At 33.3% G+C, this 25,860-nt stretch overlaps 1 protein-coding gene across 2 annotated transcripts in view; it reads right to left on the bottom strand.

Annotated features, from left to right (window-relative positions):
* Positions 1-1,012: 1,012 nt before the first annotated feature.
* LOC145245741 (tetratricopeptide repeat protein 37-like) overlaps positions 1,013-25,860 on the bottom strand; it is a 155,618-nt gene continuing 130,770 nt past the window's right edge. For both annotated transcript variants that reach the window (XM_080107339.1, XM_080107338.1), the window contains exons 40-45: positions 24,327-24,470; positions 19,460-19,548; positions 16,309-16,372; positions 12,504-12,637; positions 2,912-3,050; positions 1,013-1,550 (exon numbers count right to left, since the gene is read on the bottom strand). In XM_080107339.1, coding sequence (XP_079963465.1) covers positions 1,476-1,550; positions 2,912-3,050; positions 12,504-12,637; positions 16,309-16,372; positions 19,460-19,548; positions 24,327-24,470 — 645 coding nt within the window. In that variant the 3' untranslated portion in view covers positions 1,013-1,475. The remainder of the gene's footprint in view (positions 1,551-2,911; positions 3,051-12,503; positions 12,638-16,308; positions 16,373-19,459; positions 19,549-24,326; positions 24,471-25,860) is intronic.

Below are 25,860 nucleotides of genomic sequence, written 5' to 3'. Positions count from 1 at the left end.
TCTGCATTTTTGTATCCCATAAAAATGACTAGAATTGTACTAATCAGAAAACAAAGAACTGTTTACATTCCAGGTTCAAAAGGTATAAATTGCACAATGCAAAACAGAAAAGAAGAATGTAATATCTTGATGTTTTCAATTTCAGGAATGTCGATTTGTGACTATATAAGAAAAAAATAAACAACAAAAAATAGAAGACAGCAGACTGAGAGCAGCGAGCGTGACTGACATCTTGACATCTTTCCGTTGGTGAGCCACACACCAACCAACTCCACACAAGCAACGTCTCTCTCTTTTTCAATGAACTAGAAACTTAATTGTAAATAAAAACTTATACTTTGAAATTCGTTTGTGTTGATTTTATGAATAGCAACAAAAGAATTGTCAGTGTGTATATATTATGTAAATTATATATACATTCAACAATGCAACACTATCTGACAAAATTGCAAATAAAATACAAACTTATTTTTATAAATTTTCTTATTAAAAGTGCAAATAAAGACTAATTGCGTTATTTTTTTCTGTATAATTTTGTTAATTTTTTTTGTATAATTTTGTTAATTTTTTTGTATAATTTTGTTAATTTTTTCTGTATAATTTTGTTAATTTTTTTCTGTATAATTTTGTTATTTTTTTCTGTATAATTTTGTTATTTTTTTCTGTATAATTTTGTTATTTTATTTTGTATAATTTTGTTAATTTTTTTTGTCTAATTTTGTTAATTTTTTTTGTCTAATTTTGTTAATTTTTTTGTATACTTTTGTTAATTTTTTTTGTATACTTTTTGATAATGTCCTTTTCTTCCATTTTATTTCAATAAATCGTTTCACCATCGAAATACTGAAGAATAATAAAAGTGAAGGAACTGATTTGCCTTGTCACTGCTTCTACACCAGAAATTAAGAAGCATGTTAGCTGACTATAATCCAGTTTACAGTAAAAATAGAGATTTTTTTTAGTCCATAAATTGTTGATATTTGCATATTGTTGACATTAGATGAAAAACAAGTAATTTCTGTGCTTTTATTTTTTCAACTAAAAAAATGTTGTTTTTGTAAGAAATAAATACATTTTTTGTAAAAAGTTTATTCTAAGTCAAATTAAAAAAAAAGTTATTGTTTTTCCCATTTTCCAAAGGACAGAGTTTGGGTTATGTCAGATATAGTGCCATGTTAAACACATCCCTTTCAACTGCATAGATTAGTGGGGTGCTGAATCTCTACATGGTCCCTTTTTTTTTGTAAATGGTAATAGATATCACAGTTTACATTAGTCGGTAGCACATTTATAACCGTTTCAATTTGAGGGAGGATCGGGGTTTGAGTATTTTTTTTTTTTATATTTTGTAAAAATAGAGATAAAAGTTAGAATCATCATGAATTCAAAATCAGATCACAAATCTGAGAAAAATAAAAATAAATTCATGTCCAGATTTCAGTAAGTGTCCAAGAAACAAAAAAAAAAATGCGTTTCTATTCACATTCCAGGCTTTGGTATAAATCCAAGGTGACATTGTCCTTGTAATGCCGAGCGTCTTTCAGAAGACTCTGGAAAAATAAGGAATAAACAAAAATAAATATGAGACTTTACAATGTAAATGCTATCCAAGCAAGCATTAGACTGGAGATATTTCATACATATTTCAGGATATTTACTTGTCTTGAATGAAGAAAGGTTTCATAGAAGGTCGATTATCCTTTGTTGACATATCCGATACAAATTTGAAAGAAATGAATTTAAAACTTGGAACTGTAACTCCAGGAGACTTTGATCGTATGGTCATGTTGAAAGACTGGATGAAAGTTCTTGCAGTTAGTAGATGTTGAATAGTTAAGGTAACAAGTCCAGTTCAGAGGGGGGACAGTCAAGAAAAACATGGGAGTGATAAAAATGAAACATCAGATGAAAATGGAGGTGATCATGCCTAGAATAAGGAGCTAATTCCAATTGTTGAGGCAGTATTAGATTTTAATAGCATGCGATCAATTTGTTTCAAACAATTTAACTACAACAATTTGCATCCATCAACACTTATCGGCACTTATCACCATTATCATCACCATCATTATCATCAATATCAACACCATCATCATTGTCATCAACACATCATCATCAATAATACCATCATCAACACATCATCAACAACACCATCATTATCAATCATCATCATCATCATCATCAGTTTAGCATCTGTTTTACATGCTGACATGCATTAGGCAACTTTTAAAAAATTGACTTTCAAACTAACTTATCTCTGGCCAAGTCTTCATTTATCCTTCTTTCTTTCAAGTTTATTTTTATAGTATTGGTAGATGTATGCAGAACAGAAGAGTTCAATGCTATGGTCATGTTGAACGAATAGATGGGAGTTCTTGCGTTAAAATATGTTCAATAGTTGCGGCGAAAGATTCAGATGAAAAAAAAAAAAAATTTAAGTAAACGAAAGGACGAAGCGATAAAGACGAACTCACGAGACAACAAAAATAAAAACCTGCTCGGATATAAGTTGGAAGCCCATTTCTTAAAGCCATCCAATACATGCCACCATGCAAAACAGATGTTATGATGATGATGATGATGATGATGATGATGATGATGATGATGAAAAGAGATGGACTGTAAAAAATTTTTTAAATATTTTATTATAGCAACCAAATACTTGAATATAAAAAATATATCAAAGTAAAAATTACGAAATTTCTTACCTCAGCAAATCCCAACGGTTTCCATTGTCATTTGATTTAATGAAAAGAGTTTTTTTAATTTTTTTTTTGAGTTATGCATCGCATAAATTTACACATGATATGACAGTTTATATAAATGCATTTTCGTTTTTTTTTTTTGTCAGTCAATACTATGCGAGATTTTGTTGCGATCAGGGAAATATTTGGTTTAGAGTTGTACTTACCTTCAATCTGAACGGATCACTAACTTTATTCTTCATGATTTCACAAACCAAATGTTGACGTGCGATCGAAGCAGCAAAGCCAAGGCCACCCATCACTTTTTCGTCATTGACAACTTGCTCCAAATTGTCATAGACATTCCTAAAATCAACAGGAAACAAAAAAAAAATGTTAATAAAATGCAGCTTTCACAAGTGAAAACGAAGCAAACAGATATATGGTCTATCGATAAAGAAACAAGAAATGGAACAAACAAAATCAGATTGAATTAACTCAAAGGGTGAAGTTTTTAATTTTTTGCATTCATTATGAAAAAGAATTCCTCGGAAATGAATGATAAAAGTGTTATTTTCAAATGTTTCCAAAAAAAATTACATATCTCTACTATTATATGAAAGTCACATTGTGTGCGTATGTGTATGTGCTTGTGCGTGTGTGTGTGTGTGTGTGTGTGTGCTTGTGCGTGTGAGAGAGATCCTTCCTCATAGGTTCCGAAACTGTTGATCCTATCGTTTGCAAATTTCACACAAAGGTAATTTATGTCTGGCAGTGTCTTCAGATATATTTTGTACAGAAATTCATCTGATAAGTATTGAAAATCGAAAAAATCCAATCTTAAAAATAGCTTTTCTCTCTTATAGATAAAAAAGAATCATTTTTACAGAGGAATATTTTTCGAAAAAATCCAATCTTAAAAATAGCTTTTCTCTCTTACAGATAAAAAAGAATCATTTTTACAGAGGAATATTTTTCGAAAAAATCCAATCTTAAAAATAGCTTTTCTCTCTTATAGATAAAAAAAGAATCATTTTTACAGAGGAATATTTTTCGAAAAAATCCAATCTTAAAAATAGCTTTTCTCTCTTATAGATAAAAAAGAATCATTTTTACAGAGGAATATTTTTCGAAAAAATCCAATCTTAAAAATAGCTTTTCTCTCTTATAGATAAAAAAGAATCATTTTTACAGAGGAATATTTTTCGAAAAAATCCAATCTTAAAAATAGCTTTTCTCTCTTATAGATAAAAAAGAATCATTTTTACAGAGGAATATTTTTCGAAAAAATCCAATCTTAAAAATAGCTTTTCTCTCTTATAGATAAAAAAGAATCATTTTTACAGAGGAATATTTTTCGAAAAAATCCAATCTTAAAAATAGCTTTTCTCTCTTATAGATAAAAAAGAATCATTTTTACAGAGGAATATTTTTCGAAAAAATCCAATCTTAAAAATAGCTTTTCTCTCTTATAGATAAAAAAGAATCATTTTTACAGAGGAATATTTTTCGAAAAAATCCAATCTTAAAAATAGCTTTTCTCTCTTATAGATAAAAAAGAATCATTTTTACAGAGGAATATTTTTCGAAAAAATCCAATCTTAAAAATAGCTTTTCTCTCTTATAGATAAAAAAGAATCATTTTTACAGAGGAATATTTTACATTACACCGGCCAAAGGAGGCAATAAAAACTTTTCTTCTTAAAAAAAAATAGATTTATTATAACCTAAGGATATAGCTTAGTAGTGGAGCATTCGACTACAGATCGAATGATCTCCTGTTCAAGCCCAGGTGTACCTCACCATTTTAACCTAATTTTTTCTTATTAAAGAGTTAAATTTAAGATAAAAAAAAAAAGAGGTACCATTTAAAATCGCTGCAAATCATTTCTTCGTTTGCATATTTTCAAACTAAACATTAATCAGAAGTGACTTTTCCAGAGAATTCATCGTCAAGCCTAAATATCAGCTGACATGATACTGTAAACAAACACAGACGGAATTTGATGAATGACATTATCATTATCATCCTTTTCATTTTTTTTTTTTTTTTAATTAATCCACTGGGCAAATTATTCCTCGTAATATCCTGGGCCTTGATAAGTGGTGATAAAGAGAGAAGAAAGAGATGTTGTGAGCCTGTCTCTGCTTTATCGTTATTTCCATGGCAAGTGCTCGGCTGAGCTTCAATTTATGGTCCCCTCTTGTCAAACTTTCATGAAAAACACTCGTCTAGGCTAAACCACTATCAATAATTTCCCCCACTCTTTATCTGTGCATTAACCGAATCATAGATTCCATGAACAAAGCTTCTTTCTTAGAACTGCACGCCTGTGGAACTCTCTTTCATTAGCCTGCTTTCAAACTGACTACGATCTGATTGTCTTCAAGTCCAACGTAAACAAGTTCTTGATGAACCTTCCCCCTAAGTAATCCAATTTACAAAATTTCCACTACTTATATTTACTACGCTATAATCACATTGACTAATGTATACTCATTAATCCTTATCCTCGAGTGGCTTCTGGGCCTTGATAGTGGTGATTCCCGCATAAAAAAAAGGATTGATTCTATAATAACCAATATGCAATCTGCATTAATTAAAATATCATGTTTAAGTGTAGTGTACAATTGGGCAATGCCGGGCTGCCAGCTAGTTGCTCATAAAGAACAAATTTTTTTTTACACCAAGGCTCAAAGGAAAAATGATATATGAAGATACCTGTGAAAAGTACGAGCAATCTTTTTGTAATATACTAATCTGGTCCTCTGTGAATACTCCCTCTTATAAGTATACCATCGTGTTGTAAAATATATTTATGGTTTTTTAAGGTCATAACAGTTAAAGATACTTGTTTTATGTTTTTGTTCATTCATTTCAGTATGTATAGATTTAATAGTATTTCAGTGTCATTGTCAAATTAAATCTTTGTTAGTTTTGTTCTAATTAAAATTGTTACTATATAAAATTACACCAACATTATAATATATTAAATTATACTACTTTTGTGTCTTTCTTTCAATTACTAACATGTAATATAAAATATGTTCCTTGATTTCCTCAAAGATTAATTTTTTTAGTGCATATATATATATATATATATATATATATATATATATATATATATATATATATATATATGAGTAAATTTCAAATAATAAAAATAAAAGTTACAATATTGATAAATTAAATGAATGTCAAGTGATGATTAAGACAACACCGTGATGGTTGATAATGATGGTGGTGATTGGGGAGAATTTGATTATTTAAGAGGGTAGTTCGGCAAGAATTTGTTTACATCAGACTTGAAAGCAATCATATTGCAGTGATCATTTCAACAACATGTCCCACAGATGGGCAGTTCTATGAAAATAACCTTGCTCATGAAAGCTTTATTTAGTTTGCAGTAGAGAGAAGAGAGGACTTAATGATCGCGGTTGTAGCTAGACGAGTTTTAGTTGTGAATGTTTTACAGAGAGAAGTGACAACAGATTGAAGCTCAATGATAAAACAATTAAAAAAAAAACAAATGTTAAAAGCGTTTTAAGAATAGTATTTAAGTCAGATTAATGGTTCGAAATTATTTCTAAGCATTTGAATGAAATATCTTATCTATAAAAAATTGAGAATGTGTGTGTGTGTGTTTGTGTGAGGACGCTCCTCAACCTATTTACTCAACAAATTTTTGCTGTACAGACTTGAAAAATTTGGTATACATAGGATTCAGACATGTGGAAAACTTTTAAATCCATTTTCATCCAGAAAAAAGAGCTGCAAGGGGTAAAAATTGAAAAATTGGTACATGGGGGGTCGTCAACTGTTTCACAAATGGGCATGCGTGGCTGGGAAATATGACAGCTTCTTTCTGTTAAGAATATGTAGATTTAAAAAATACTATTTATAAATCATGTCAAGCTGGTCTAATGGTTATCGTACTTGACTTGCTGTCCTTAGATTTTGGTTTCAATCTCAGCTTGAGTATTTTTTTTTACTTACAAGAAGTAAACTATTTAGAAAAACATAATACTTGTGTGCACATGTCTCAGTTTTTTTCCATATTTTTTTACTTAATTTTTTTTTAAAAGGACTTTATAATAAGAATTCTGCATTAATTAAAATATAATATTTATGCAAATTTTAGGACAAGGCAACGCCAGGTGGCCTGCTAGTATATATATTAGCATATTAGATATATCGATTCAATTTTAAATCTATTTATATAAAAACAGTAAAATACAAACTTTGAAAATAATCAAATGTTTTGGCAGACTCTTACAGTAATGTAAAAAAAAAAAAAAAATTACAATCAAACTAACTTATTTATCAAGTTTCTAGTTATCTCTATTCCTCAAAACTGATCAAAACTTTGGACGAACTACACTAAGATAGTATTCGTTCAAAATTTTATCTTTTAAAATGCTTTAAGACATGTTGTTCAAAATTATCTTAAAACAAAAAAATTAGTCTTTTTTATTTTTAATGCTAACTTTGTAATAAATGCGAAACATAATTTCTAGATAAGATTATCCTTATTTGTTTTTATTTGTTTCATCATCAAAACTAATTTTTTAAAAAAGTATTGGACATCTTCACGTGTGCGTATTTCTTGTATCAATGCAACTTTGCAGATTGAAGTATGAATTGAATATTTATTGAATCCAATTTTCCATAGAAAAAACATAAAAATTTTAATTTGCTTTCAATAACGATCAACCATCCACAGGTTACTTAATACTGAATAAAGTTGTCAAATGTAATTCGATAATTATTCTATATTCGTAGAATCTTATAGAATTACTCTTAAAAAAACGTTACTCTTGGAAGGAAATTTTATAGAGATGGCACCAGCATTACTCTCAGAAAACACTATACCTAGAAAACATTACTCCTATAATACATTGTAATTAGATGCAAGCCTAAAACAATGACAGAAGCATTAGAAAATGACCTCCAGACTGTAGCGGAGTGGGGTCGTAAATGGATGGTAACACTTAATGCTAAGATTAAGCTGCTTTCCTTTAACAATTACAAGACGCCTCTCCAACCACTGATATCCATGACAAATAATACCTTAAAATTCTTCCTTCTAACTCCTCAGCCTAACATTTATGGGCAATATGAACTGGAACAAATGCATTGAGGATATTGCAAAGGCTGCTGTAAAGAAGATAGGTTCCCTCTATCATGCTAGAAGACTACTCACACCCAAGAGTATCCTGTACATCTACAAGGCCACCATTCACCCAAGCATGGAATATTTGTTGCCACATCTGAGCTGGTGCATCTACCACTAGCTTCTCCTTCTTGGATAGGGTTCAAATGAGAGTCTTTAATCTACTAAGTCTCACTTCCAGTGGAACAGTGTGCAAAAATTCCAACAAAAACCTAACAGTAAGCCATGATTCTCCCCAGAATGTGCTGCTGCTATCGCACACAGAAATCACTTTTTCCATAGCTACCAACGTAATAGATGCACTGAGACTAAAGCTGCTTTTAGGTCTGCCAGCAACCACTGTAAAAGAGTAATAAAAAATGCAAGAGAGCTATATGCCCAGTCTGTTAAATCCAAGGTAGCTGATCAGCGGTTTGGATCCCACCAGTTTTGGCAAATAACAAATAGGATCCTGAACAGAAGTGTGCGTTCTATCCCAACCATTATCAATGGACAAGAGGTCATCTTGTCAGCGTCAGACAAGGCCAAACTATTTGCAAAGAACTTTGCAGCTAATTCTACCCTATGCGACGAAGGCCATCAACTCCCCATATTTCCTCCTATAACACAGAACAAGCTAGGTAACATACAAATATCCGTGCATGAGGTCGCCAAGCTAATAAAGAACCTAGATTCCAGTAAAGCAACTGGCCCTGATGGCATCCCAATTATAGTGTTAAAAAAGCTTCAACCAGAACTTGCTCCCATACTTACGAAACTATTTAAGCGCTGCCTTAAGGAGAAGTGCTTTCCGACTCCCTGGAAGACCTCATCAGTTTGCCCTGTATTTAAGAATTCAGGTGATAAGTCATCTCCCTCTCAATACAGACCTATAAGTCTCCTGTGTGTTATGAGTAAGTTGCTGGAATCCATATTAAATAGAGAAATAGTCAACCACCTCAGCAGGAATAACCTTCTTAGTGACACACAATATGGTTTCCGCTCTGCAAGATCTACCGCAGATGTGCTGACGGTTATATCCCACAGGATTAGTGAATCTCTTGACAAAGGCGTCCTTTCTAGGGCAATTGCTCTCGACATATCAAAGGCCTTCGACAAGGTATGGCATAAGGGTCTACTTCACAAGATTTCCAGCTACGGTATAACTGGAAATGTTTTCTCAATCATTAAATCATTTCTCTCCGATAGGCTCATAAGAGTAGTGGTAGATGGACAAAAATCGGAGGCCTGCAATATAAATGCTGGAGTCCCTCAGGGGTCAATCCTGGGCCCAACTCTCTTCCTGATCTACATCAATGACCTCCCTAAACACATACTTAAATCATTCGTTGACATCTATGCTGATGACACGACCATCTACGGCAACACATCAAAGGCTGTAAATGACAAAGTTCTCTCTGATTCTCTCTCCTCTGAACTCGAGCGCGTGGTTCAGTGGGGGAAGATGTGGCTGGTTACCTTTAATGCATCCAAAACTAAACTCCTATCCTTACATCATCAACGCTCTGATCCCCATCTGGCATCAATTGTGATGGATGGCTCTCGTCTGGGTGAGGCCCAGTGTTTTGACAAGCTTCTGGATTTGACCTTTACTTCTGATCTGAAATGGAACACGTACATCAAGTCTGTTGCCAAGGTCGCTGGAAAGATGGTGGGATCCTTCTACCGCTCCAGAAGATATCTCACTACGGATGCAATTCTCTATCTATATAAAAGCCAAGTACGTCCAAGGATGGAGTACTGCTGCCACATCTGGGCAGGAGCTGCTAAAAACAGCCTATCCTGCCTTGACAGAGTACAAAATAGACTTCGTGGCTTAGTGTGGGATGCCCTTTTCTCTACCCTGCAACCTCTCTCCCACAGAAGAGACGTTGCGAGCCTGTCCTTGTTTTATCGTTATTTCCATGGCAGATGCTCGTCTGAACTCTAATCTCTGGTCCCCCCTCGCCAATCTTTCACGAAAAACACCCGTCTAGCTGAATCCACTGTGAAAAATTTCCCCCACTCTATATCTGTACCTAAATCAAAACGCAGATTCCATGAACAAAGCTTCTTTCTTAGAACTGCACGCCTGTGGAACTCTGTTCCGTCTGCCTGCTTCCCTCCGGACTACAACTTGGTTGTCTTCAAGTCCAATGTTACCAAATTCCTAATGAACCGCCCCCTTAAGTAAACATATCAGCAAATCTCCTCACTAACGTAATGTACTTGCAATAACCCTTATCCCTGAGTGGCTTCCGGGCCTTGTTAAGTGGTGATCACTGTGTAAAAAAAAAAAAAAAAAAAAAAAAAATGAGACCACTGAATGGTTCAAAACTGCAATTGAAGCACATGTTCCCAAATGGAAATTCTATAGCAAGCCCCACTCTCCCCAATGGTTTATTTCTACTTGTGCAGCTGTCATTGCTCAAAGGCAGCATGCGTTCCGTAGATTCAACCGGCAAAAGTCCAGTTCCAACAGACAGAAGTTTATAGAAGCTAGAAGTAATTGTAAGAGAGCAATAGTGACAGCTAAGACAGATTATACCGAAACCACCAGAACATGCATCGAAGCACAGAAATTAGGAACCTGTGATTTCTGGAAAATCTACAACAGCGTAGTAAATAATGGACAGTCAACTATTCCCCCACTATCAAACAATCATAAGGTTGCTTGCACGGCAACCGACAAGGCTAATCTGCGTGCCAGTCGGTTTGCCTCAAACTTCACACTGGACCCGGCACATCACTCCCTCCCCGACTTTCCTTTGCGGACCGACGTCACACTAGATGATTTGAAAATCACCCCTTCTCAGGTACATGGTATAAAAAACCTAGACACCTCAAAAGCTTGTGAATCTGATCTCATCCCGGCTGTGCTATTAATGTTCCGCTGAGGTTGCTCCAGTTCTGTCCAAACTTTACAATAAATACCTTAATGAATCTTGCTTTCCTGACTGCTGGAAAACTGCTTCTGTGGTACCAGTCTTCAAGAATTCTGGTGAAAGAACTGACCTATTAAATTATCGCCCCATTAGCCTCCTCCCGCTTTTTGCCAAAATATTTGAGTCCTTAATTAATCAAGCCCTAGTCCAACACCTAACAGCTGCTAAACTCCTGACTGACAAACAATATGGATTTAGGCAAGCCCGTTCCACAGCGGATATCCTAACTGCAATCTCTGAACGTATATACCATTCACTGGACAAAATAGGAGGATAGAGCGGTAGCCCTTGATATATCTAAGGCTTTTAACAGGGTATGGCACGATGGTCTTCTAAGGAAAATTAGATCATATGGTATCACTGGAAGAATACATAATGTAATTAAATCCTTCTTAAACAATATGACATAAATGCGGCAGTTCCTCAGGGGTCTATCCTTGGACCTCTATTATTCCTGATATTCATAAATGACCTTCCCTGATCAAATTATTTTGGAGATGGGTATATTTGCTGATGACACCATTCTCTATAATAGGCATGAGGGGAAAACAAATGAACACATATCTAAGGAAATGGCAGAATCACTAGAGGATGACCTCCAATCTGTAGTGGAATGGGGACAAAAATGGATGGTCACATTCAATGCTGCCAAGACTAAGCTTGTTTCTTTCAATAATTACAAGAAACCTTCTTTACCACCAATAGCAATGGCCAAGAACACATTACCTGAAAGTACTTCCTTTAAACTCCTCGGCCTGATACATATCTCCGACAAACTTGCTTAGCAACAAAATCACACCTCTTCATTGTTGAGATCCTTAAATGCCAGAAAGATTTCTGCTCTAATAGATTTTCTCTTGAACAGCTATTCTTTGGAATTCCCTTCCTGCTACTTGCTTCCCTGGCTGTATTGATATGCAGAAGTTTAAATGTAACGGAAACCAACATGTTGTTAATCTTTCCTAGGCATGGTTCCAAATAGTAGCCCCTTACGTCCAAGTAGCGAAATGCCTTGTTAGAGGTGAAGTATTATTTCATGACATTTTTTAAATTTGATTGGAATGTATTAAAAGATTGAAAGTTTTGGAAGCTATTTACAGCCAATAATTTTATATTAGGTTGAGAAGAAAGTTTTTGTGGAATTCTTAATTTTGATTTCAAAGTCTGTAGTTTCAAATAAGTTTTTGTCATAATACATTTATTTTATATATCATTTTAAAGAGTATTCGTTTGTTGATTCTGATGGTGTTTATTTCGATCAATAAATTTTTGTTTCAGCCAAGATATGTTCATCTGAATTTAAGTTAAAAAATGCAAGAACTTTCCTATCAACTTGATAAATGTAGACTAAAACATTAGCTTAATAACAAAATTACAGTTTTATAACAATTTGGTTAAATTAATAATTATTTAATCACCAAACAATACAATAATAATTAAATTTAACTAAAAGAAAGTCATACTTAAAAAAAATAATAATAATTTGATAAAACAAACAGCATAGTTAAAAAAAAAAAAAAAAAAAAAAGAGCAAAAGAGAAACAGAAATAAAATGTCTCCCAGGCAACACCATGTAGGTACAACTACAGGTATGATAAAAGGTTCCATCGACCAAAACATTGTGAAAAATAACGCTCAAGATGAGAACAGTAGTCGCAAGAATTCAAATATGAATAATCAATTCTGATCTTAAAAAATTAAAAAATGTAAAACGTGTTCACCTGTTTTTGCTCTTTGTGTGGTGGCCAACAACACCCGACATCAGGTTGGCCGTGGTACAAAGTGGATCCAATTCTAAGACTTCTTTCACAGCTTCTTCAAACATTGACAAACTATAGCGGCAATTCTTGTCCTTCTGGAAAAGACAAAAATAGTAAAAATTATTATAGATTAATGTTATTTATTGTGCTAACAATATCTAAAATTTTAATTATTTCATAAATTTTGTAATCTGTCAAATTATATATATGTGCAACCATATGGGGTTTCACGTAGCTTTTTGGTTTTAATTTAAAATCTAAAGATGAAATCTTTAAAACGTGTATCCAATCTTCTAAAAATCAAATATGGCAACATAAGATGGCTTCCCGATGTGTATTTTGAATTCATTTTTTCTTTTTTGGAAAATGTTGGGGGTGGGAGAGGATATAAACAATGTTTTTTATTTATGTTTTTGCAGACTTTACATATCTCCATTTTCTTTTATCTTTTTTTCTTCTCCAAATCCTTTTCCATTCTATATAAAAAACTTTCCAACTGTTTTTGAGGAATATACATCTGTTTCTGATGAATGGTTTAGTGGTCTTCTGCTATTCAAAGAAATATGTGTAGGACATACTTCAGAAAATGTTGAAATTATTTGGTGGGGGGGGGTATATTTCTTCTTCCTCTTTTTTTCTCCTCTTCTTTCCTCTTCTTCCTTTCGCTTAAGTTTGCTGTACTGCTGTTGATGTTGTTGGTCATGTGACTAATTTCTGTCTGTTGATTGATCTGCACATTCCATGTTTTGTGTAATAAAATTCAAGCTGAAGTTGACAGTTCAGAATAGACATTTGAAATTTGTTGACATGCTATCTTTTCTCCAACTAAACAGGACATTAAAATGCTGAAGTGAACTCATCTAAGTTACCTGGCGAAGTTTGCATTGTTGAAATGATTGCGCTTAAGTAACCTGGTGAATAGGGCTATAGCAATAGCATATTCTTTTCCTTGTTTTGATTCTCCGGTATACATCCATTGATATCTTATATGTTTTGATGTAGAGTGATGTGATCCTTGGTTGATTAATTGTGTCTAACTATGTCGGATATATACTTGAGAGTAAAAACAATGGAAAGAATATGCTGTTGTCATAGCCCTACTGATGACTTTGTATTTTGCTGAAAGAAATCTACTTCAAGTAAATCCAAGAAATCTGTTGAGGACTTGGCTGATAAATATGTCGGAAAAATACCAGCTTGGCGGAGAGAAGACACATGTGAGAAATATTCTCACTAAGGAAGGATTGAAGTAAAAAATGTCTATCACTAGATATTTTCTTCTAAGGCCTGAAGAAAACAAACACGTCTCAAGCTGCAGTTTTTGTAAGTCAAAAGAAATGAATATTTCTATTTTGACTGGACTCCAAAAAAAAAAAAAAAAAAAAAAAAACGAGAAAGATTTTTTTACTGGATTTCTTGCCTCTTCAGAGAACGTTATTATACAAAGAACTATGTGTTTTTTTTCTTCAGGTTATTTCTTCAGGAAAATGAGGAAATAAATACCTCACCATAAAAGAACACTCTTGGAACATTATTTCAGATAATAAATTATCTTTGTTTGCAGATATTTCAACTAATCTTCTCGAGAAGACATTTATTTAAAAAAAGACATTACAAAATGTAAGCTTAAATTGCAAACGGGAGCGAAAATTTTTGCTAAAATTATTACGACCTTCTAAAAAAAAAAAAAAAAAAAAAAAAACCTACGTTGGTTGAAATTTGTAACGTCGTCGTTTGACCGTCACCTAACAAATTTCATTTTTTTAAATTTTCACTTTTGCACTGATTTTTCCCGGCTAAAACCCAAATATTTTTTTAAATTTTTTTTAAAAATTACATTTTCACCCCAAACAAGGCAAATTGCGACTTTGGTGTAGGGGGCTACTATCAGGGGAAACATCTACTGGGGTACTATGTAGGGATTAGGGCAGCAAGATGTCGGTTCACGTTACACTTGAACTTCTGCACATCAGTACTGTTGGGGAAGCAGGGACCTGGAATGGAATTCCAGAGTCTAGCGGTTCTGGGGAAGAAACTATTGGAGTAAAAAGATCTTATACATCTAGGGATCTCTACAGTGTGGGGGTGGGATTTAGCAGCCTGTCGGGTTTGTCGAGGGGGCTCACGTCGTGGGGGCACAAGTGATTGCAGTTCGTCAGAGCATTCACCACTAAAATACTTGTAGAAAAGGTAGAGGGATGCAACATTTCATCGATGGGACAGAGGCTGAAGCTTAGATGCCAGTTCAGGGCCTATCAGGTTTGCAACTCTCTTTTGAACCTTGTCAAGGAGCGAGAGACTAGTAGCAGATGCACCAGCCCAGATGTGGCAGCAATACTCCATACATGGGCGAATGGTGGCCGTATAGAGGTACAGGATACTTTCGGGTGTTAGTAGTTCTCTAGCACGGTAGAGAGAGCCCACCTTTCTTGCAGCGGCCCTGGCAATGTCTTCAATGTAATTGTTCCAACTCATGTTTCCTGTGAACGTTAGGCCAAGGAGTTTGAAAGATGGACTCTCAGATAAAGAGTCGTTGGCCATTGCTATGGGTGGTAGAGAGGGTTTCTTGTAATTATTGAATGAAACTAGTTTAGTCTTGGCAGCATTGAACGCGACCAACCACTTTTGTCCCCATTCCACTACAGATTGGAGGTCTTCCTCTAGTGTTTCTGCCATTTCTTTAGAAATGTGTTCATTCGTCTTCCTGTCGTGCCTGCCATAGAGTGTAGTGTCATCAGCATATATACCCATCTCAGAGGCAATTTTGTCGGGGAGGTCATTTATGAATATCAGGAACAATAGAGGTCCAAGGATAGAACCCTGGGGCACCCCCGCATTTATATCATATTGTTTAGATGTACGACCGTCGAGGACAACCTGGATATAAAGTTTCGCATGGGTTTGAATACCCTATATATTAAGTTTCATGTATGTAGACCAAAAACTGACAGAGGAGTTTGGTAGGCAAAATTTTTTAAAACAAATATATAAACGCATAGTTTTAACAACTAGTCCTTTAACTTGTCTAAGTTTAAGCTTAACCATATTATTTTTCATGCTTGCATTTTTCTATGTAATCCATGATTTTTCCAGGCTTTGCTTTGAAATAATATTTTCTTTTTTGTGTTACAAAAATATCATACGCATTGTCAACAATACATAAAAAAAAAATACCAACTTCTTAAATTGACTAAATAAATACATCAAATGAAAGACGTAATTAAATAAAGGGACAAAAAAAAAAAGAGAGAATTAACAGGCAACGTCATAAGTGAAAGATTATCAGCCCTAGTACGGTAAAGAGCATTACCTTTGTTAACTTTCTCTATGTAACCCAAATAAGATTATAATCGAGTGACATTCTCGCTATGATTTATGAAGGTGCCGACAACAAAAAAGTTGCTATGGTAACCAACAGCCAATCAGAATAAACCGTCTCTCACGTTCCTTACTTATTCTGAAGACTTTTGAATACCAGTAATTTTATTATAATTTTTGTTTCAATGAACAAAAATTGAAATTTTTTTATTCAAAATATAGCTGAAAAGACGACCCATGAACTGTAAAAATTGTTTGAAATTTGGTCGCAAAATGAGTGAGTGGTGAAGCTTAAAAACAGTTCTAAATGAGTAAAAATAACATTTAGCCATATCATTCAAACACTAACGTGTTTGAATGATAAAGTACTTTGCATAAAGTAAACTTTATTACATATTTATATACACAAACATTGTCTAATGAATAAAGTGAAAGCAGCCATACTTACCATAAGTCTTTTAAAACTATACAGTGCAAGACGTATCATTGGAAGTAATCGGCCTTGTCTTGCACTAAAAGAAAAATAAACAAAAAAAAAAACAGATGAATGTTATGTAAGTTCTGAAATGAAGAGAAAAAAGTTGAGTTCTTTGAATTATGATGCAGACACTTTAATGGATGCATTTTTTTTTTATTCTTGGAGATGGAAGGTTATATGGTTTTGTATTCACAAGAAAAAATTTTTTTGTTGTTTACAAATGCATATCCACTTTCTAATATCCTCCAATATTATAGTTAAACGAAATCATAAAATACCAAAATAAGAAGTTTCTATAAATGAAATGGTGGCTGTTGAAAAGTTTTATTTTTTATTTTTATAAATTTAACCAAAATCAGTTAAAAGGATGAAGTCCTCATAAATCAAACTTTGTTCGTTTTATCATTTTCAATCATCTCATAATATTCTTCAACATTTCAATTGACAATCCAAGCATTTCATTAACTATTATCCTTAAGTGATGACATCTATAAATATAAAAGTGAAAATATGTGTATGTATGTATGTGTGTTCGCTTTTTGTGTATGTCTGTAAAAGGCTTTTTTCGCTGGACTTCTCAGTCGGCTCATTCCTCCTTAAAACTTTTTATATCACATCTAAATCATAATATCTACCAGTTAATAACGGGGGTCGCCTGTCTATTTAATTTGCCTGATTTTGAAAAGATAAATATTCCACATATTCGGATCGCCGCATGTTGCTTTCACTTTTCAGTATAAAAACAGCAAAACTGGATTCGAACCAGATGTAAACGTCACCGTCTACTATCCTGCAGTAAAACGATTTGACCTCATTAAAAACTGCGGAACAGCATGATATTGACATTCACTTTTTAATCGCTCTTACATTGACTGTCTCTGTAGCGTAGGTGTTCAGGCTCAGCCTATGGGCCTCAAGGCTCCGGGTTCGAGCCGACCTGTCACCAAGCCCCTCCCTTATTTTTTTTCCATTTTTAAAATCAATGATTTTTTATCGTTTTTTTTATATTTAAACAAAGTTAAGTTTCCTTTTTGTTCTTCTTTACCCCCCCCCCAAACGCACACACCTACAAGCACCTGGGCAATGTAATAAAAAAAAATTGCTGTAAACTTAAAAGATTAGAATTATTTCTCCCTGGCAACACCAGGTTTCTTCTCTAGTTGCTGAAAAAACAAAAATCTTTCATAATTCCATAATTTAATCCTAAACTTATTGTATAACTAGCAAGGAGATCCAACATTGCCTGGGATTGAATGAGGATCAATGAATGTTTCGTACTTTTAATACTTTTATTGTCATTGAAATCAATGAAATCACCCATTTTTCAATCAAATTGATTGCCTGCTCTAGCCAAGAACAAACCGTGACGAACTGGGAGAAAGCAGCACATGCCTCCCCATAGTGACTTAGTTCACAATACATTGTAGTCTACATTGCACTTTAGAGAACCTATAGTTGGTTTTATGAAATTATTTTATATAATAACATGAATTAAAGTTTCAAATGCAAAAGTCAAGTATCATGGTTCAATTGTTTTCTAAACAGAAACATTCATTTTGAATGCGCCCCTGCTTTATCAAAGAACCTACTATTGATTTTATATGCCGGGCCCTTCTGCTTGTGGGCTGATAAAACTTCTCAAATGCACTTATGATGTTAGGCTGCATGAAAGTGTTAACTTTGGTCAAAATTGGATTTTTTAGATTATCAATTTTTTATACTTATTGGAAAAATTCTGATACAAAACCTAAGAACATTCCCAGACACATAAAATATATCTATGTGAAATTTCATAAAAATTGCCTCAGCCGTTTTGAAGTCGATAGGAAACAAACTCGCACACACAAAGTGCCTTTTATATATAAGTAGAGATTGGAGAGGGGAAACGAGGGAGAAAATTTTGTGACCAATACAACGGCGAGAGTTAAGGAGGTTATGGTCGGTTCATTTACTAGCAGCAAAAACATTTCTTTAGAGTCACATCAATTTTCCTTCTTTTGTAAAAACCAGTATGGAAGTTGGCATTGAAGGTCATTTTATGTCAGCCAATTAACAAGTACATATTTGCGATATCATAGCAGGAGACATATAACATCAATAAACCTGGTGTTGTGTAGCGGGTTTGGGGTTCATATTGGAGCACATAACAGGGATACATATATAACGGGGACTCATAATACACGAATAACAATGGTGATGATGGGAGGATACATAATACTTGGAAGGATTGTACAAAGTTCGTTACAAGATGATAATAAAACACATTACCTTTTCGGTTCTAAGGAATGACGACACAAGACAACAGCTACAAACATAGTTGGTTTCTTTATTCATCAACGGCCGATAGGTGATGTCAGGAACTCAATCCTTTTCAACTACATGGTCTACTCTCCTCCCTTCGCTTCTAAGGGGCTCTCCGCTCGATCTCTCCTGATTTTCCTCTGACTCTCACTCTAACTGTCTCTACTGACTGACCGCCTAACTTCAAACTCTCGATCCTATATTGAGAAATCTCCTTTGTTTATGACGTCAGAAGTGTGTTTTTCAAACGTGACGTAACTTTCACGTGGATTTACATATGTCTGTCCAACACACTTTTGACAAACAAAGAATCCTCAATTCTAATTGTTTAATATCTAACCTATTTTTAAACAATATTTTTTTAACCCGCATTGTCCAGTCTTTTAACTGACATATTTAATATCCAAATTTCTAAAAGAATGGACAATCGACTTTTTTCCCAATATTATTTAACTATTTTAAAAGAATTAACAATAGATTCCACTTTCCATTATCTTTAACACTTGCCTACAGGGTTCGATTCTAACGTTTTCCTAATACCATTTTCACTTATCTATTATGTCTTTAATTACATGAGAACGGGACACCCCTTTCATGTAACACTAGGAACGGTAAAGAAATGTGTCTTCGTGATAAGATTGTGTGAGTTCATGCACATGTGTTTTAATAAATTGTTGTTGCGTTCAACGACAAGACACAGACGAACAAACTCTCTGCCTCCTTAAGGGAAAAAACTATGAGACAACATCAGATCAGCACATTTTTTTCATCATAAAATGCTACAAATAAAATTGACCTTTAAACAATTTCATCTACTGACCTTTCAGCTTGGGCCAGATTTACACATTGTCCAGCAATAAATTCAGCATCTTCCACCATGCCTTGATGAATGCTAACTTCTTCAAGAATCTGAAAAAATACAATATAATAATGTAACATCCGAATTTTTTTTTATACTATCATTTCAATTTTTGAGATAAATCATTGTTAGGAAATGAATGATTAGTTCAGTTAATTATAAATTATGTTATGTTTAACAGTATATATATATATATACATATTTTTGTGGATATCGGAATCGAAAAAATTGTGCCTCTTTTCCAATGTCAAAAACAAATTAATTTATTTCTCGCTTTTCTTTCTTTTTTTATTTATTTGATTTTCAATTGTTGGTACCAATAATAAAACGATAAATATTTATTCGTTTTAAACTGCCAGTAAAATGAAAATTTATAGATCATGCCCCTCCACAAGTGTATTTTTATGTCTACAAAATATACGTACATATTACATAAGTTTTACAATAATCTAAAAATACAAAAAAATAAAAACAACTCTATAGTTAAATATTTAGAGATTTTAAAAGAATCGGAATTGGAATCAGGAATTTGGAACAGAATTGATAATTGTATTATTCCTATCACTAACACACACACACATCTATATATATATATATATATATAAAAAGCAAAACGCCCGCTCACATTTTTGTATGTCCAAGAAAGGCTTTTTTTCGGGGGGGGGGGGATACCATTTTTTACAACTTTTTATCCCCCCCTAGATCATAATATCTACGATTTGCAAAGGGACATCGTCTCTACATTCATTTTGATTGACTTTTATAAAATTCCCTCTATTCCGTCCTTTCGCGTGTTTGTTGGTCTTTTTCGTTTAAATAAAGCAAAACTAATCAAAGCAAATCAACTCGCCTGGCCTTTATGGCTTTGATCACTGTCAGGGAACCCTTCATATCAAACAATTGCTATTCATTTGGAGAGATCCCCCTTCTTGTGCGGGAGCTGGTTTAACCCAACATCGTGAGGAAGCAAAAACTGGCCTGCAGCCAACCTTCATTTCTGTGCCTGCATGATTCTTATTCACTTTGAGTCAACTTTTTAATCGTTAAATTTGAACGCTTTTCACTTCCTCTCGTCTCGTAGCGTAAGTATCCAGCTTTTCTTTCACTTTCTTTTATGTCTTCCCATCGCGGGTTCAAGTCTGCCTACGTACAACCATTTTTTTTTATTTCCAAAACACCCAGGCAATGCCGAGCACCCCCGCTATTATATATATATATATATATATATATATATATATATATATATATATATATATATATATATATATACTAGCAAAGATACTCATACTTTGTGCAGAACTTTGCTGTATGCTTGTGTACCCGCTTCTCGGGCACCCTGCAGTAAGTGCATGCTGTAAGAGAAACTATTTTTTAAGGTATTTAAAAGTTTTTAACTACCTCTTGAAGTGACTGAAATCTAATGATGAACTTTAAAGCAAATAGATTATATTAAAGTTAAATCACAGTTCAGCATCACAAACACATTTTTATAAAAAATATAGCAAAGATACTTGCACTCCGCACACGACTTTACTGTGCAGTACCAAATATGATCTTAACCTTTGACCTTGAAAAATGGTGTATACCATCCTTAGGTCGGATTTGGTCATGATTGGTCCAGTGGTGTGAGCTGTAGGAGAGTTGTGCGCACAGACACACACACAAATGCTACTACTTTATCATGATATATATATATATATATAACATGATTTTCTTGGGGGTACAAAACTTTCATGAAGGGAAGACGTATTCCTTCGGAATTCATTTTATATTAAAAAAAAAAAAAGACAGAGAAGAAAAGGAAAATGGATAGCGACTAAAAAATAAAAGTAGGGAAATAGAGGGGAAAAAAAAATCAAAATAAGTTAATTGACATGTTTCGCCATCACTCATCAAAATTGAAATCGAGGGATTTATTTTTTAGTAATAAAAACTGCAAACACTTGTACCTCCCCGACATAACTACCCCCGACAAACCCGACAAGCTACTAAGTTTCATCCCTTTACAGTAGAGATCCCTAGGTGCAAGAAAGCCTTTTACCCCAATAGTTTCTTCCCCAGAACCGCGGGTCTTTGGAACTCCCTTCCGGGATTCTGCTTTCCCAACTGCGCTGATATGCAGAAGTTCAAGTGTAATGTTAACAAACATCTTTCTACTCATCTCCCTTCATAATGACCCCGCTAATTAAGTCCCTGATAGTAGCCCCCTGCTTCAAAGTAGCACTGTGCCTTGTTTGGGGTGAAAATTGAATAAAAAAAAAAAAAAAAAAAAAAAAAAATTGTTTTCCTTAATGATAAAATCTAAAAAAGAGACGGGAGCAACAGCAATCGTATGGGGATGAATTTGAATAATGGAATATATATATACAGTGATGATCATATTTATTGGCACGGTAAAATAAAAGTTAAATTTTGTCTAATAAATTCTAAAAAAGGGATTAAATTAAAGAAAATAACAAAGTATATTATGTATTTTTAACTGGCCTTTCCGATGCAGCAATCGGATTTTAGAAAAAATAAATAACAAAGGAACAACAAACATAATTGCAAAAAACCCTTGTTCAAAATTATTGGCACGATTTATTTAATAATCAATTGTATAACCTTTGGCCTTGATTACCTTCCTCAGTCGCTTTTCATAGTTTACAACCAAGTTGTTGCACTCTTCAGTAGTAATTTTAGCCCACTCTTCCTGACAATAATCCTCCAATTGAATAAGATTCTTAGGCTTCCTTTGCATTACCCTCAATTTTAATGTTCTCCATAAATTTTCAATTGGATTAAGGTCTGGGCTTTGTGATGGCCACTCCAAAACATTAATATGATTGTCCTCAAGCCATTTCTTAGTCAGTTTAGCCGAATGCTTTGGGTCATTATCTTGCATGAACCACCAACGACGACCAAGTGAGAGCTCTTTAGCAGAGTCTTTCAGGTTTTCATCCAATATTTTAACATAATCTTCCTTTTTTATGCTACCTGTGACCTTAACAAGTCGCCCTGGTCCAGAGGCAGCAAAGGATCCCCAAAACATCAAACTGCCTCCACCGTGCTTCACTGTGGGTATGGTGTTCTTAGGCAGGAAAGCTTCGCCAGATTTTCTGTAAATATAAGACACTTTATTATGGCCAAATAACTCTATTTTCGTTTCGTCAGTCCATAGAACACGTTTCCAGAATGCAACATCTTTATCAATATGACGTTTTGCAAAGGCTAGCCTTGCTTTCAGGTGCATAGGCTTCAATAAGGGAGTCTTTCTCGGACGACATGCTTTTAAACCAGCTCTCTTCAAAACTCTACCAACTGTATGTCGAGATACATTCACTCCAGAGGTGCTCTGTTCATCAACAATCTCCCCAACAGAGATCCTTGGGTTTTGTTTTACTTGTCGAACAATTTTCCGTTCATCTCTTGGGGAAAGAATCCTTTTTCTCCCTCTACCCTCTAAACTCATAACGTGGCCTTGCGATTTGAACTTGTTTATTATGACTCTAACAGTGGATTTGGGAAGGTTTAGCTTCTTTGAAATCTTATCATAGCCCTCCCCATTGGTATGGCATGCTACAACAAGCTTCCTGACGTCTTCGCTGTGTTCCTTAGTTTTAACCATGGCGATTGAAAATTATAATTTAGTCACTTATAATAGTTTAAATAAATCGCTATCTAAAAATTATCTGAAAAAAATTATTCACTGAATTAGCGTTAAACAAGCATAATATGGCTATAAAAAAGTTCAGAAAGCACGTAAACCGGAAATTGATTGATATTATACTGATACTAAAAGAAAAACAAAGCCGTGCCAATAATTTTGAACAAGGGTTTTTTGCAATTATGTTTGTTGTTCCTTTGTTATTTATTTTTTCTAAAATCCGATTGCTGCATCGGAAAGGTCAGTTAAAAATACATAATATACTTTGTTATTTTCTTTAATTTAATCCCTTTTTTAGAATTTATTAGACAAAATTTAACTTTTATTTTACCGTGCCAATAAATATGATCATCACTGTATATATATATATATATATATATATATATATATATATATATATATACACTTCAGAATAAAATTATCCAACAATCAACTGGTATGGAAACCTGTGATTATAAGTTTTACAAAAAATTACTGGCAGTAATATTCTATAAGTACTATCCCATCTAAATAAGAATTGATCAATATACAAGATAGAGCAAATAAATCAAATTTTAGTCATGAAGTTAAAAAATTATGACGTGAAATGTTTAAATTTAAAATCAAAAGATTTTTATTATTCTATGTAAGACAAAGAATACATTTGAAATATCATAACTCCTTATCCTATAGGATTTCGATGTCTACCATCTCTTCAGAGGAGAAAATATTAGCAAATAGTTATAATGGTTTACACCTTATTTGCTAAAGTCAGTGAAACATGGAAAATCACAATTTAAAGTTGTTTCAATATTTAAATGTCACAGAGTAAGGGAAGTTAATGAAAAGGATATAAAAATTCACATCCAAATTGCATGGTAAAATCCGAAGTGAATACCTTTGATAGCAGTGTGGTAAAATATATATATATATATTTTTTCCACAATAGCTTCTTAATTGCTTTATTTTGCCATCTAATTTACATAGTCCATTCATATACACCATAAATATATATGTAAATAAGATAGTAATATAATAAGTCTCTTTATCCATAAAGATAATATACGAGTCAAGAGACTTATTTTTAGTCATGCAAGAAAAATGGCAAATAATACAGTTTACGAAATCCACATGCAAATGTGTTAACTATTCACATATATGTATCTAAATGGGAAGTTAAATTGAAAATAAGATTCAAATGACCTGCCAAAATTTCAGCAACCCGCCTGCCTGTACAACACCTTCCTTGACAATGTCAAGGTCATGCAATTTAACACCCTCCAGGGTGCGGATGTATGCCAGAGTGTTGAAACTTTTGTCACCACGAAATGCAGAACTCTCTAGCATCTGAAAAAAAAAAAAAAGAATAAAAAAATGGAACAACAAATTGTAGCAACATTATCACCTGGACCAATCAAAAATGGACCATAAATTGGGAACAACAGATTCTTACAGATGGATAAAGATTCTTTTTTATTTGTCTCTAAAAATTCAATGAATGTAACTCTAGCAACGTGCTGGGTTTTATAGCAAAGTTTTAATCAAATGTAAATCCTTTTCAAATCTCTATAGTAATAAAACTGTGCAACCTCTTGTCTGTATGTGTGATTATTACCTCTACAGAAATTGCATATATTTTTTTTTATTATTTATTAATAGAATATTTATTGAAATAAAAAAAATGCAATAATACTGAACTTTTAAAACGTTTTATTTTAAAAAATAATTTAATTATGAAATTGTAGTAGCAATGGAGTCCACCAACAGGGAGGGTAAAAGTGATTAACTGAGTTCATTTTTGTCGTGTCTCTGCTCTGTAGAAAAATGTGCCAGAGAAGGTTGTGAAAATGACTATCATATCCACGATTATATTGGTATTTAACAAACATCCAGACAATATATAAATATGAATAGCTTCCACCTCTTTATTTACATGGCTTGTTGCACTTTGCTATATTTATTTTTTGCTACCAAATAAATTTGATTTGATTTTTTTTTCCTCAAAAGTTTGTTGGTGTGTCTGTAAGAATGAATCAAAGTTTTTTTTTTTATAAAAGTCTTGGTGAAGAATCAGAGTTAGGAGCCAATAATTTTTGCAGGAGTCAGAGCTGTGTTTTTAGAACCGACTCAAAAGTTGTATTTTTTCAACTGACTTTCCACCTTTGAATCAGGAAATCAAGAGTAGGCAATTTTTGTAAGAATTGCAGTTGGTAGTCAGATTTTTTTTTAACTGTAGATAGGTGTTTTATTTCAATTTTAATCATTTGTCCACCTTAAAAGATGCATAATGAAAATATGAAACAAAAGAAAAAAAAATGAATTTTATTTTTTACTAAAATTCTTCAATATTTTTCTGTAATTTTTGGTGAATCTACATTTTGCTTGATATGAAAGTATATCAAAGAGTTTTTCTGTTAATTTATTTTGAACCATCATTGTTATTGATATTCCGATTGAAGAGTTGGGGGAGTCATGGAAAATAATGTAAAAAACAGGAACAATCAGACGTCCGATATTCTAACCTGGATCGAAATTGCTAAAAATGCAAAACAATGAAGCAATAGAAATTCTAATTATTAAGAATGTCAATATAAGTGAACAATCAAATTCCAATGGATGGAATGTAAATATAAAACATAAGAAAACAGAGATTACAAACTAGTTTCATTCAATAATTACAAGAAACCTTCTCTGCCACCAATAGCAATGGCCAGTGACTCTTTATCTGAGAGTACAT

The sequence above is a fragment of the Euprymna scolopes genome, chromosome 23, assembly GCF_053919585.1.
Source record: "Euprymna scolopes isolate OS-2025 chromosome 23, ASM5391958v1, whole genome shotgun sequence".
NCBI lineage: Eukaryota > Metazoa > Mollusca > Cephalopoda > Sepiida > Sepiolidae > Euprymna > Euprymna scolopes.
This window is presented reverse-complemented; position numbering and strand designations above follow the sequence as displayed.